This window comes from Pituophis catenifer, unplaced genomic scaffold (assembly GCF_029215685.1).
Source record: "Pituophis catenifer annectens isolate HBS135680 unplaced genomic scaffold, rPitCat1.0.hap2 SCAF_4, whole genome shotgun sequence".
Taxonomy (NCBI): domain Eukaryota; kingdom Metazoa; phylum Chordata; class Lepidosauria; order Squamata; family Colubridae; genus Pituophis; species Pituophis catenifer.
Window position 1 is genome coordinate 120,357,060 of NW_027256884.1, and position 14,613 is coordinate 120,371,672.

General features: G+C 42.4%; 1 protein-coding gene across 1 annotated transcript in view; it reads right to left on the reverse strand.

Annotated features, from left to right (window-relative positions):
* FAT3 (FAT atypical cadherin 3) overlaps positions 1-12,746 on the reverse strand; it is a 466,547-nt gene extending 453,801 nt beyond the window's left edge. Inside the window, exon 1 of the mRNA XM_070943674.1 lies at positions 9,455-12,746. Coding sequence (XP_070799775.1) covers positions 9,455-12,746 — 3,292 coding nt within the window. The remainder of the gene's footprint in view (positions 1-9,454) is intronic.
* Positions 12,747-14,613: the final 1,867 nt, after the last annotated feature.

The following is a 14,613-nucleotide window of genomic DNA, read 5'->3' on the forward strand; positions in this document are numbered from 1 at the left end:
CCCGTTTTCGCTGGCAGAGCACACGGTCTCCACAGGCGCCCTGACAAGAGTGATGCTGAGCTGGCCACGCCCATCATGGCCCCGCCCACCTCGGCCCCTGGAGGTCAAACACAACCCTGATGCGGCCCTCCATAAAATCGTGTTTGACATCCCTGCTGTAGAGATTATGACAGTTGACTTCCTATCTGGAAGATAGCAGGGCTTTGGAAGAATGATACAACATGTGAAGTAACTGTCTTGACAGAATCAAGATGGATGGGTGCATACACACCTGCCAATACGAAATACTGTATGGCTTTATGCAACTAGCATATTAAACTAGCAGCCCTTACGATGGGCTAATATGTTTAACAGAAATGATTACTGCAGCCCTTGGTCTGTAACAGCAAGCGCAGTAAAATATTGCTTTCCTTTTTTTCTTTTATTTATTTCCTCTTCCCATTTTTGCTTAGCTGCACAAGTTTCCAGGAATCGTATAAACATGCCAGAGTCAAGGTCAGTTCTAAAGAGTTCCACAGAGCCACACATAAAACACATAGATCTCTCTTCTTAACAATTAATCCGAGCCAGTGACTTTTACAGCTGATTTATTGCCCAATTGGGTTTTAAGGCTGCCACTATCTTAAAAGAAATTCTCCCATCATTTCTGACCATTAAGCGCGCGGTTATATCTTCCCTTGGAATGAATGTGCAATTACCGGAGTGGTATAGATCAGAGGTGGGTTTCAGCGGGTTCTGACCAATTCTGGAGAACCGGTAGCGGAAATTTTGAGTAGTTCGGAGAACCGGTAAATACCACCTCTGGCTGGCCCCGCCCCCATCGATGCTTCCCGAGTTCCAGCTGATCGGAAGGAAATGGGGATTTTGCAGTAACCTTCCCCTGGAGTGGGGAGGAAATGGAGATTTTACAGTATCCTTCCCCTGCCACTCCCACCAAGCCACGCCCACCAAGCCACACCCATAGAACCGGTAGTAAAAAATTTTGAAACCCACCACTGATATAGATATATTCTAGAATCCACTCTCCATTTGCTCAAGGAATGTATGAAAACTGACCTGAAGGAAACATTGTCCAGAATCTTTGTTTGTTTGTTTATTATTTATTTGTTTGTTTGTTTGTTTGATTTATATGCCGCCCTTCTCCGGAGACTCAGAGCGGCTTACAATGCATTAAGCAATAGCCATACTTTTGTATATACCTGCTTAGTAGGGATTTTTGGACCCCCAAGCAGCGTTCTATTTCATACAAAGTCAGCTTATTGCCCCCACAAACCGGGTCCTCATTTTACCTACCTCGGAAGGATGGAAGGCTGAGTCAACCTTGAGCCTGGTGAGAATTGAACTTGCAGTAATTGCAGGCAGCTGACAGCTAAATACTACTTTTACAGTAGTTTAGTCCACTGCGCCACCAGGCTTCCAAGACTGATTTTTTTTTTTTTTTAATTTCAGTCTTCCAACAAATGCCATGGAAATCTTGTCAAAACTACAAGCCCTGTAGTTTAGAACCAACGGACAATGTTTCTTCAAGAATTTATTTTCAGATATCAGAAAGTGTCAAGAGCGTGAACTTGAGAATCGTTGAGTCTAAACACTGAGCTACAGATGTTGGATGGATGACAAACAATAGAGCAGAAAGGCCTCTTGGGTTGATAATCAGTAAATGGGCAGGATTGTATTTCAAGAAATATTTTGCATTGCAGTGTTTCTCCTGCTTGGCAACTTTAAGCTGTGTGGACTTCAACTCCCAGAATGCATGTGGCCAGGGGTATTCCGGGAGTTGAAATCCACACACATCTTAAAAATGAAAAGGCTGAGTAATTTGCTCTAATGCAGCGGTGTCAAACTCAAGGCCCGGGAGCCGGATCTGGCCCGCATGGTGCTTAGATCTGGTCTGTGCGGCCATCCTAGAAACAGTAAAGGACCGGCCCGCAATGCCTCTGCCAGCGAAAACGGAGCTCAGGAACCTGTTTTCGTTGGCAGAGTGCTTGGGCCACCACAGGTGCCCCCAACACAAATGACGTTGACCTGCGCCCCCCCCTGGCCAGACACCCCTGCCCGCCACCCTGAAGTCAAACACAACCCTGATGCGGCCCTCAATGAAATCGAGTTTGACACCCCTGCTCTAGTGCAATCCTGTTTAATCTCCAATCCTATTTCCTATTTTATGTAAAGCTATCTCCTATTTGAGACCCTCTTCATTAAAACATGAGGCAGAGCAACAGAAATGGGAAAGGGTATTACTTGTAAGACTGCTGTCAACCCTACTATATAGACCAGACCAGGAAATCAACTCCATAGAAAGGCTAATAGAATTTTTGCTGGAACTGGATACAATTTGCTTGTGTTGTACCTAAAAATAAGGAGAAATTCTCTGAGTGTAAAACAGGGTGGATTTGATTTAAATCGAGTTGATTTAAATCACAATTTAAATCATGATTTAAATCACTAGTAAAAAGGCTTGATTTAAATCAACTCGAATTAAATCATAATTTTTAAAGAGCAACTGTCATCTCTGCTACTCCTTTGACCCACTGTTGACTCACCGATAGTCCCAGTGTTGCAGAATATACAGCCTCATGCTACATAACTAAGCTCCATTTCATGCTGAATAAACTAAATTGTTTATGTATCTTAAATAGAAAACTATCTTACGATAGATTTTTATCCCAAAAGTTTTTTATTAAAATAAATTCGATAAAAATCAAAAAAATCTGATTTAAATCAAAAAAATCCGATTTAAATCAAAAAAATCTGATTTTTTTTTATTTTTTTTTTTTAAAAAATCATTGATTTTTATCCACCCTGGTGTAAAACCATCAGAAGCTTTGCCTTCAGAAGTTGTGGGTGCTCCATCACGGGAGGTTTTTAAGAAGAAATTGGACAATCGCTTGTCTGAAATGGTATAGGGCAGTGATTGCTAAACTTTTTGCCGTTGCGTGCCAAAAGCAAGGAGAGCAGGGGGGGTGTCATACGCACGCATGCCCACACCCATAATTCAATGCGCGCCACTCCCCCATGCATGTGTGCACAATCCCCCATGCTCCCCCCACTTTTGGCATGCAATGGCACAGTGGGCCCGGTAGGCCCATTTTTTGCCCTCTCCAGGCTCCAGAGCCTTTCTAGGAGCCTGGTGAGGGTGAAAACGGCCTTCCCCATCCCCCCAGAGGCCCTCTGGAGGCCAGAAACAGCTTGTTTCCCGACTTTCGGTGGGTCCAGAAGGCCCGAAAATCAGCTGGCCGGCGTGTGCATGCACGCCGGAGATGAGCTAGAGCAACGCTCGCATGCCCACCGATATGGCACAGGTGGCACACGTGCCATAAGTTCGCCATCATGGGTATAGGGTTTCATGCTTGAGCAAGGGGTTGGACAAGAAGATCTCCAAAGTTCCTTCTAACTCTGCTATTCTTTTAAGGTTCTTGCATATCTCCGTCAATCGTCATCTTCCTTACTCTCTACAGTTACAGATTTTACAAAGCCCAGTCTTGCGATCCCTACACATCAAAAAGCAGCGTAACAGCAAGACGTCGCCAGTTAGCAAATGGACAGGATGGCATAGGAGACTGTCCTTCAAAGATTTTGATTTACAGCAATGGAGTCCAAAAGGTTAATACTAGGGTGTTGATGGGCAAGGCACCTATATAGACTATAAATAAGTATAACATAAGAAGATTTCTTGAGAGGGAAGTCAAAGAGAAGTTTAAAAGCGTATTTTGAAGACATCTTCAGATATCTACTCAAAGCCAAACGCCGTGGAGCACAACATTAGGTTTCTCCCACAGATCATTCCCAGTAACCTTCCAAAGACATACTATCGATGGCCATAAAGTTAATTTATATCCATAATAACCATTACCCATTGATGGCCTTATTTTCACAATGTCTTGTATGAAGAAGTTTTTTTCTTTCTTCCCTTTCCTCAATTTCTCGCCCCTGAAGTTTCTTTGGGGAATTCCCGGTTCCAATATTTAATAGAGGGAATAACTCACTCATCATCAATTCCCACTCTGTGTAATCTCTAGCACACTCTTGCTGAGAAAGAAGCTGTGTGTGTGTGTTTGTGTGTGTGTGTGTTTCCCTGTGTATGTGTTTTGTTTTCAATTGAGGAAATCCATGTTTTTTATGATGCCAATTTACAGGCAGTTTATTTATTTCCTAAACGCAATCCTGTTGACATTTCTCTCCAACAGAAAGTACACTTACAGAGGTTTTTTGTTTGTTTTTTAATATCCCCTGATTTTTTAAAACTCTGATTTGGGATAATTGAGAAAATAATGGGTCCCAGGTTGTGTATTAATCCAGTGGTGAAATCCAATTTTTTTTTTTTTACTATCGGTTCTGTGGGCGTGGCTTGGTGGGTGTGGTTTGGTGTGGCTTGGTGGGCATGGCAGGGGAAGGATACTGCAAAAACTCCATTCCCACCCCACTCCAGGGGAAGGATACTGCAAAATCCCAATTCTCTCCCCCCCCCACTCCTGGGGGAAGGATATTGCAAAATCTCCATTCCCACCCCACTCGGGGGGCCAGCCAGAGGTGGTATTTCTCCGAACTATTCAAAATTTCCACTACCGGTTCTCCGAACTGCTCAAAATTTCCGCTACCGGTTCTCCAGAACCTGTTAGAACTTGCTGGATTTCACCCCTGTATTAATCCTTAAACTCAAGAGTTCCTCAAGTTGTTAAATCTTCTCAGGCATTCTAGTTGTTTTTTTCTACTCCTTTTCCAGATTCACACGATATATATGAATATGGACAGACAGTCCTCAGCTTATAACCATTTGTTTAGTGACTGTTCAAAGTTATAACAGCAGTGAAAAAAGTGACTTATAACCATTTTTCACACTGACGACAGTTGCAGCATGCCAGCAGTTCCATGATCAAAATTCAGAAGCTTGACAACTGGTTCATAGTTATGACAGGTTGCGGTGTCCCAGGGTCATAAGATCATCTTTTGCGACCTTCTGACAAACAGAGCCAGATTCACTTAACAACCATGTGACTAATCATTGATAACTGCAATGATTCACTTAATAATTGTGGCAAGAAAGGCCATACGGCAAAACTCACTGAACAGCTTGTTTCGCTTAGCAATGAATAGTTTGGGCTCAGTTGCAGTCATAAGTCGAAAACTACCAGTACTGCATTATGTATATGTAAATACTTCTTGAAAGCGTTCTCAATATGACACATTTCCATTCTAACCATCACTGGATTTCAAATGCAGAAGCCTTTTGTAAGGTTTTGTCATCCCAAAGTTAAATTCTTGGACGGTGTAGATTCAAACTCTGCTGCCGTTACAGAATCCAAGTTTCAACACAGTCTCTCAAAGAAGATTTATATGTTTTTAATGCTTTATTTAAATAAACCAATCCCTGGAGTATGTACAACTGTCTGGCTTTCATAAACAGCTTTGAATACTGGTGTCCGATTGAGATGGCCAAAACAGAGACTTCTCGTGTTTGAGAAAATTGAGATGGCCAAAACAGACGTCTGATGTTTGAGGAAATTGAGATGGCCAAAATAGAGACTTCTTGTACTTTCCAGCCAAAGAGAAAAATTATAGCCCTTTGGAGAACTGAATGCATCTCCACCACCAAGCATATTGACCTCCCTATCTACTTCTCTATTGAAGAAATATGTTCTAGGCCATATTAACCCCTGTTTTCCAAACAGTACATTGAACCTTTTGAATAGTGTAATTCCTGATTTTAATGTTTGTTCCATGTTGCTTTAAAATAGTTCTCCATGAAGAACACATAAGAATTCAGCAACTGCCCACTCCCATAATTCAATGCACCCCGCCCCCATGCACGTGACCCCCCCGGTGTGTCCCCCCCACTTTTAGCACGCGATAGCACAGTGGGCCCGGTAGGCCCATTTTTCACCCTCCCCAGGATCCAGAGGCTTTCTAAGAGGCTGGGGAGGGCGAAAACTACCTTCCCCACCCCACCAGAGGCCCTCTGCAGGCCAGAAACAGCCCATTTCCCAATTTCCGGTGGGACCAGAAGGCCCAAAAATCAGCTGGCCGGCGCACACATGCACGCTGGAGCTGAGCTATGGCAGTGCTCGCGTGCCCACTGATATGGCTCCATGTGCCACCTGTGGCACCCGTGACATAGGTTCGCCATCACAGCCATATACAGTATAACCTGAGGTATCAGCTTGCTTAATGGCTGTAGAAAACGATAGGAAATTAAAATGTGGCTGAATGTTTTGGCTATCCAGATTTCTTAACACAACCACCAAAGGATGATAGATGCAAAAGCAATTGGACTTTCCTGTTTTTCTTGATGTTTTGCTTCTGATCCAAGAAGTGGCTTTACTCCCAAGTCAACCCTGCTTTCTTAGTTGTTCTTGTCTTCTGGCAGCTCTGCGCATGTGCATACTGGGAACAGGCTCCAGCTGTTCCTCTGCCTCACTGCTGTCTAGTTCCCTCTCTGCCTCCAACGCACAGCCCTTGTCCGAGCTGTCCCCAGCCCCCAGGACTGGCCCATGTTCCTTCCCAACCTCATCTCTGTCCAACTCTGCTGCCAGCTCCATTGGCCCCCGGTGGGCCACAACAATGTTGTGGTGCTTTATAGGACCTAAGCAAATTTTCCACGTGCTTTTCGTAGTCATCTGCCTTGCTGTTCTCAAAGTGAAGATAAATTTATACACTTCCATGTGGTACCATTTTCATTGTTCTACTGTACTTTGTCAAGAAGTTCCGAGGCACCATGATCATTAGACACCTCCCTCCCTTGTAGGCAATTATACTTGGCTATGTATAAATCTTTATGGTGAAATATCTTGAAAACTTTAACCAACCAGCACCTTTATCACCTGTTTTTCTAATTCATCTAATCAAAATAGGTAAAATGAACACATTTTATCTCGGAGGTCGATGATTTTCCAAAAAGTTGCCGAGCAGTATTCTCAGAAAGAGTACTAACAACCAGATGACTGAAAGGAATATACATCCTTCCATTCAGTCTTCTAGCAAAACATCCAGCTGCTTTTTGAAAGAAAGCACTTTTGAAACAACCATGATCTGGACACAACAGAGAATCTCCATAAACATAAAGAATGGTAGAGTTCCACAATATCATATCACTCACAAAAGCTAATCGGTAAGATTCTAGTAGTTGTGAAGATGGATTATCGGTCGGAAGTGGGAATGTCAACATCTGCAAAATGATAGACAAAGCATCAAGATCCAAATCCTGCCTTTTTGTAGCTAAAAATCACAACACTAGAAATGTTTTTCTTCTTGAAGTCTGGGGAAAGTGTGGGCCTGTGAATCTTCCCTATTTCCCAAGAGACACAACTGAATTTCCCAGTGAGAACCGACATGCGAAAAGTCTTCCTGTTTTTAAAAGCTTTCAATCATTTCTTTGGCATCAAAGAAGACAGTAAGAGCAACGAGATATAATGAATTTGTGCCCTCTGTTCCCTTGTAGACTTAGGGCAGAGCTTAATGCAAAGCTAGCCCTTAATGAAATTTCTTCGAAATGCAAAGTAATGACTTCTAATTTCCTCACTTAATCTAATGTTACAGCTACTCCATTAATGTCACCACCTATTAGATACTTAACAGCCAGCTTGTTTAGCTGCAATTTTATCGTATGGATGCATATTCTGACTCTTCCCTTTCCTGATTTGGATAATGTTCAGTAATGGCAGTGGGGAACAGCCGTAATTTAAATATCTGAAAAGCCTTCAAACCCTTAATCCCCTCTGGAAAATGAGAATGTTTAATGTCTTTTGCATTTAAAAAAAAAAAAAAAACCGAAACAAGCATAAAGTTCGTACGCCTAGCTTGTTTCTATGCTTAATTCTAGTTTAATCAGTGCTAACTCTGAATTACCATATTCCTGTTCTGTATATTTTATTGGCTATTATTTTTTTTTTAAAAAAAGCCCCTCCAGTAACATAATAAAGAACAATGCACCCACCAAAGTAATCATCTTTTCTCCATCAATCTGACAATCCATTTTGCACTTCTAATTTTGCTGTATCAGAATTCATGTTTCTGATGGGGTCAAGAGTGTACAGACGGTCTAACAGGCTGGGCGGCATAATTTACAGTTGTCATCCCATAATACCCCGTGCTAATGGAATCACACAAGAGGCACCATTCGCTTCCTACTCCGAACGGAGCAATGGCAAAGGGGAAGGCTTGCAATTCTGTGGCTCTCTTGGGGCAGATGTAACCGAACAGTCAATCACTGTCGTTACAATTGGAAAATATAGGCGGTTAGAAACTTAACTGATGCTTCCATCCACCAACACCTAGTTTTTGCATGGTATCACCCAAAAAGAGAGACACGTTTGCAAATACATATCTATGCATTCGGTTCCATATGTGCAATCTGTATTCAAATATATTATTATTATTTATTGAATTTATATTGCTGCCTATTCGCCCATGTAAGGCGGCTTACAAAATATAAAACCACATTTAAAAACAGTAAAACTAATAAAAGTAATTTTAAAAAAATCAAATAAATTAATGTAATAAAATCACCCCCCAGCCCAGCGACAGCAGATTCATACGAGCCATTTAATGGGCTCCATCCCACTCTGGGTTCCCCAGGCCCGCTGGAAGAACCAGGTCTTCAGCGCCTTTCGGAAGAGTATTAGAGTGGGGGCCGTTCTAATCTCTGGGGGGGATGATGTTCCAGAGAGAGGGAGCCACCATGGAGAAGGCCCTTCTTCTGGGTCTCACCAGGTGTATCTCCCTCAGGGATGGGACCCTCAGCATTCCCTGCCTCCCTGCTCTGATGGATCGGGTAGATGTGACCGGCAAGAGTCGGTCCCTCAGATAACCTGGATATACTTATCCCCTAGAGATATTTCCAATTCAGTCATATCAAGAGACCCTTGTATTAACTGCCAATTTAAGGGTGATATTGCCCCTTCGTAGTCCTTGACTTACAGCCATTCGTTTAGTGACTGTTCAAAGTTACAACAGCATTGGAAAAAGTGACTTATGACCATTTTTCACACTTAAAGACAGTTACACCATCCACACAGTTATGTGATTAAAAATTCAGACCCCTGGCAACTGGCATGTACTTATGACAGTTGCAGTGTCCTGGTGTCACGTGATAACCTTTCTCTGACCTTCTCACAAGGAAGCCAATTCATTTAACAACCGTGTTAATAACTTAATAACTGCAGTGGTTAACAACTGCGGCAAGAAAAGTTGTAAAATGGGGCAAAACCCCCCTTAACAAATGTCTCGCTTAGCGATGGAAAATTTGGGCTCAATTGTGGTCATAAGTCAAGGACTACCTATGCTTGCCCCCTAGAGATATTTCCAAATTCAGTCGTATCAAGGGTCTCCTGTATTAACTCCCAATTAAAGGTGACAATGCCACTTCCGTCATTATGCGGGATGGTCAGAAATCACAACTCTGGCTCTGACGAAGCACCCTTACATATACATTGCAGAGAGAGAAGAAGGATCCACCTACCCGTTTCTTCATCTATGTTAAAACGTCCAAGTCCACTGCCGTCACGGATGGAATACTGGATCTCGCCGTCTCTGCCGGTGTCATCATCCCTAGCATTGACTTGCAAAACACTTGTGCCGATGCGGGAGTTTTCCTTCACAGAGCCAATCACCACAAAGTCAGAAAAATAAGGCATGTAGAGATTTTCATTCACATCCACCACTTCGATTTCCACAAAGGACACCGAGGATAAAGAAACAGGGCGCCCCTTATCCTTGGCTCGTACGGTCAAATTGTAGAACTGCTGCTTCTCGTAATCGAGTTCTTTGCTGAGCCGGATGGCCCCGCTGGATTTGTCTATTTCAAATCTCCCGTTGTAATCATTCACCAAAGAGTAACGCACTTGTCCCCCGAGACCAAGATCCGGATCTTGGGTTTCAAGCCAAGCGATGACTGTACCAACTGGTAAATCTTCCAAGACTTTCACGCTATAGCTAGGTGGGATGAAAACCGGAGCACAATCATTGACATCATCTAAAAACACCTTTAAGGGAATGACAGAAAACTGCTGGTGTCCATTCTCTGCTCTGTCTCTTGCTTCTATCTTTAATGTAAAATTTGCCTTGGCTTCCCTATCCAAATGATCCCCCACATAAATGATCCCTGTGGAGCTATTGATTACAAATTGCCGTGTGTCTGTCAAGATAGAATAAACCACTTCTCCATTTACTCCCAGATCTCGGTCCCTGGCTTCCACCTGGATAATCTCCACACCGATACTTGTACTTTCCAAAATATTAACTGTGTAACTTTCCTGCAAAAATACAGGCTTGTTATCATTGGCATCTTCAACGGTGACAGTAAGTAATCTCCATGCGGCTTTCTGTGGGTTGCCCAAGTCATAAATGGTAATATTAAGAAGATACAGTTCTGTCTTTTCACGATCCAGCGCCATAAGGACCTTCAGCAGACCAGTCTCCATTTCAAGATTGAAACAGCTGTCGGTGTTACCGGATGATATGGTGTAGAGGACCTTCCCGTTAAATCCAGAATCAGCATCGTAGGCCTTGATTCGATGTATGGTAGCACCAACAGGGAGATCTTCTCTGACTGACAAATCCGAGGGAAAGGATTTATCAAAATGCGGGGCCTGCCTGTTCACAGAATAAAAATCAAGAAAGCCATCTTCAGAATTAAGTTTGACATTGGCTTTGGCCTTTTTCAGCAGCTTCTCTGCCAGCCTCTGAGCGACCCTGGTCTCTCTGCAGCTGAAGGTCTTGGAAGAAACCTTTCCGTGAACTACTGAAATGTTGACAAACATAGAGTCCGCAAAATATTCCCCGTCGGTTGCCGTGATCCGAAGTCCAAAATTACTAGCCTTGATGCCAGCACCAGCAAGAGACTTTTTAAGCTGTAGAACTCCCGAGTCTGGATTCAGGTAAAAAAAACCCAATTCGTTACCTGAAATAATTTTGTATTTCACCAGCTCCAGCTCGTCGATATCTATAGCAGAGACGGCTGTGATATGCCCACCGACGGGAAAATCTGACGAGATGACTCCTTGACAAGCCACCTTCTCAAAGAGTGGCTTGTTGTCGTTCACGTTGCCTATGACGATGGTGACATTTACCTCACTTTCATGGCGGTAAGGGGAACCCCAATCCGAAGCCCTCACAATAAACCGGTAACTCTCTGGGGAAGACTCAAAATCCAGTTCTTCGGACGTGCTAATAACCCCAGTAAACTGGTTGATGGAAAAGGGGAGTGAATTTAAACTAGCAATACTGTACGTGATGTAGCCATTTTCCCCACGATCTTTGTCAAAGGCAGAAATCGATAGAATATTAGTCCCCACAGGGACGCTTTCATTGATATAGGAGCTGTACAAAGGCTGGGTGAACTCTGGAATATGGTCATTGGCATCTTCAATTCTCACAGCCACAGGTGCTTTTAAGTCCCCTTCTTTATTTGTGACTTCCAAATCATACAATTCCTTGTCAACAATTTTTAAAGGAAGTGCTGTGGTAAGCAGCCCTGTTTTGGGATTTATCTTAAAATATTGCGCATCTTCGCTGAGGGTTAATTTGTATTCTTCTCCCTGGGTTTCTGGGGTTAATTTAACGATGGCAACAACTACGCCAGGAGGAGAGAATTCGCTGATAGCTACATCGTAACTTTCCTTTTCAAATTTGACCGGATTGTTCTTTTTCTTAGGGCTGGCAATATGGACCAGTTTCATAGCTGAGAACTTCTGAGGAGACCCCTTGTCTTTGGCTTGTAAAGTGAGATTGTAACCAAAGGGGAAAGCGTCCCAATCAAGGGACTTCTTTTCTTTGATTTTGTATTCATTCAACCATCTCCCCTCCTTGACCAACTGAAAGTACTCCAAGGGATCTCCAGCAACAATAGAAAGGGATTCAATTTCACCGTTGGAACCTTCATCTAGATCATCAACATTAACTACAGCATACGTAGACTCCTTATCCAAAGGGAAGGGGACATGCGTCACTACATTAATAGTTGGGGCGTGCTCATTTATACGTTCAATATGAATGTAAAGTTTGGCGGTGCTGCTTACTCCATTGTTACCATATAGCTTCATCCCTCGGTCCACAGCCAGAACTTCCAAGTCATAGCGGTTCTTCTCATCGTAGTTTAGCCTGCCGCTTAAGGAGATAACTCCACTGGTGGGATGGACTGAGAACAGATCAACTTTATTTTTAAAGTAGTAATAGAATTCGCCATTCGAACCAATATCAGCGTCCGTTGCAGTGACCTGCGCAATACTAGTCCTCAAAGGTGTGCTTTCAGGTATTGTTACAGAATAGGTAGTGGGTGAAAATAAAGGTCGTAAATCATTCATGTCCAAAACCTGTATGTTCACTTTCGTCCAAGCTTCCAAGTCTTCTCCCCGGACAGAACCTTTTATTACCAATAAATAATTGTCTTGGATTTCTCGATTCAGTATGGCAGAATTCCCCCCTTTAGTTCTTATCCTAAGGAAACAAAAATCAGCTATTGCCACTTCCTCTGCTTTGAAGAAACCTTCATCATCGCCAGACACAATCCTGTACTTGATGTCCCAAGAGAAGTCAGCCATCGCGATGCCCATTCTGCTTTGGCTGTTCAAGTAAGTCCGTGCTGCTGAGTTTTCGTACACTGTGGTGTTGTAAATGGAATGTGTGAAGTGGAAGCCCAGTGGTAAACTCCCTTGAAGGCCATGACAGATGTTACCCAAAAGCTGAACAAGCAGGAAGACGAGGCCAGAAGCAGGGGCCAAAGGATATGACCAGTGGCCCATATTCTTCTCCATCACATCATTCTTTCATCCTTTAAAAATAAACAAAAAGATGACATTGATTAGCAAGAAACCACGGTTTGACCTATACATATATACACGTAGACATGGAATCAGTCTGGTTTTTCAAATCATCCACCAAATTCTAATCTATATCCACCATGCTGAAAGTTACCCATCAGTCAGAAAGAAGTTTTACAATTCTCAAATTACAATTCTTTATAAACCATTCATATATATGAGTTAGGCAGCTATTTAAAAAATGGATGGATGGATGGATGGATGGGTGGATGGATGGACAAACAAAAGAATCGATGTGTTTTTATAGCCTCAGACCAGTAGTAAAAATACATGAGAATACCTTATAGGTGGACAAATATAAGTGGTAAGCTATAATCAGTAACCTGTTTTAGCATTTCACCAAGTTCTACAGCAGTATTAAAAAATTATGGATTGCCTTACAGAAATCTGTAAGAATTTGACCAACCAATAGATTATGCACCAAATGCAACCTTTAAGCTCTCTGTTGTAAATAAAATTTCTATTAGGAATTCCAAGTTCACCTCAAGTTAAAATCCTCAGTGCAGCTTTTGGAGCCATGTGGCATCCCAACTGAATAATTGAAATCTTACAAAGATCACACATCAGATGTGACCAACGAACACCGCTGAAAATATTTCCTTCCTTCCTTCCTTCCTTCCTTCCTTGCTTCCTTCCTTCCTTCCTTCCTTTCGTATAGCCACCCATCTCACTCATTGACTCTGAGTGGCTTACAATTCCTTTCAATTACAATGTCCTATAAATCTATTTGGTTTTTTATTTTTGTTTTTGTTTTTGCCATGGAACACACAAGTTTGTAACAATATGAATTGGGAAAACGAAATTTCACACTACGAATAAATTTCAAATGATTATCAAATTACTATTAACAGCACTGTGGTTGATCATCTGCTATAGGAACACCTTTCCTAGGGGAAAAGGTGAGCTCAAAACAGGGGAAGAAATAAATCAGGAACTAGCCAAACATTAGTATAACATTCTACAAAATAATCAAAATCTTGAAAACAACATTTAGATTAAACACTGTTCTTGGATCGCCTTCTCCCTCCTTCTACCCTCCACCTCTGAATTCTTGGCTTGCAAACTTGTCAACTCGGATTCTTGGATGTAATGTGAGTCAGCTTTGTGTCTTCCTGCTTAGCTGGTAGGAAATTTAATGAGATTAGAGGTAGTAACCAATCATAAAAGGACTGAGTGAAAACGAACCAAAATCGCTCAGTAAATATGCCTCCCTTCAGAAACAAAGAACTCAAAGGAATGTGATGGATTCAAGTGGAAGATTAAGAGTGTGATTACTTGTGTGTGGTTTGGACACACCTAAGGAGGAAAACTACACAAAACTGCAGTGATTGGCTTACAAAAGCAGGAGGGGGGAAAAGAGGGGAGAAAGGAGATTTGTTCCGAGCAGTCAGATCAACTGAAAAATGGAACTAGTCAAGGTGACTTTTAATTACACGTAGTGATTCCCCGACAATAGCTACTACTAGCACTCCTGGAGAATTAAGTAAACCCTGCTGCCATTCACCTTGTAAATGCAAATTTCCTGAGCCCAAGACAAATACTTCATTACCATATTGATGAAATGTAGGATTTTCTGCGTGTCTTGGCAGAGCGGTGGCATGCAACTGGACCAACAGTTACGAGAAATGCACAGAGACAAAAGAGGAAAGAAATCAAGAAGCAGTTGGACACGCGAGAGTAGTAAACAAAAGCCAGTTTTCAGATGATGATATGGACCTTCCTGCCCAAAATCGAAAAATTGTCTCAATTAGTGTTTAATGGCTTGAGAAGCAACATGTATCAAAGAATCCCTCTGCTATTT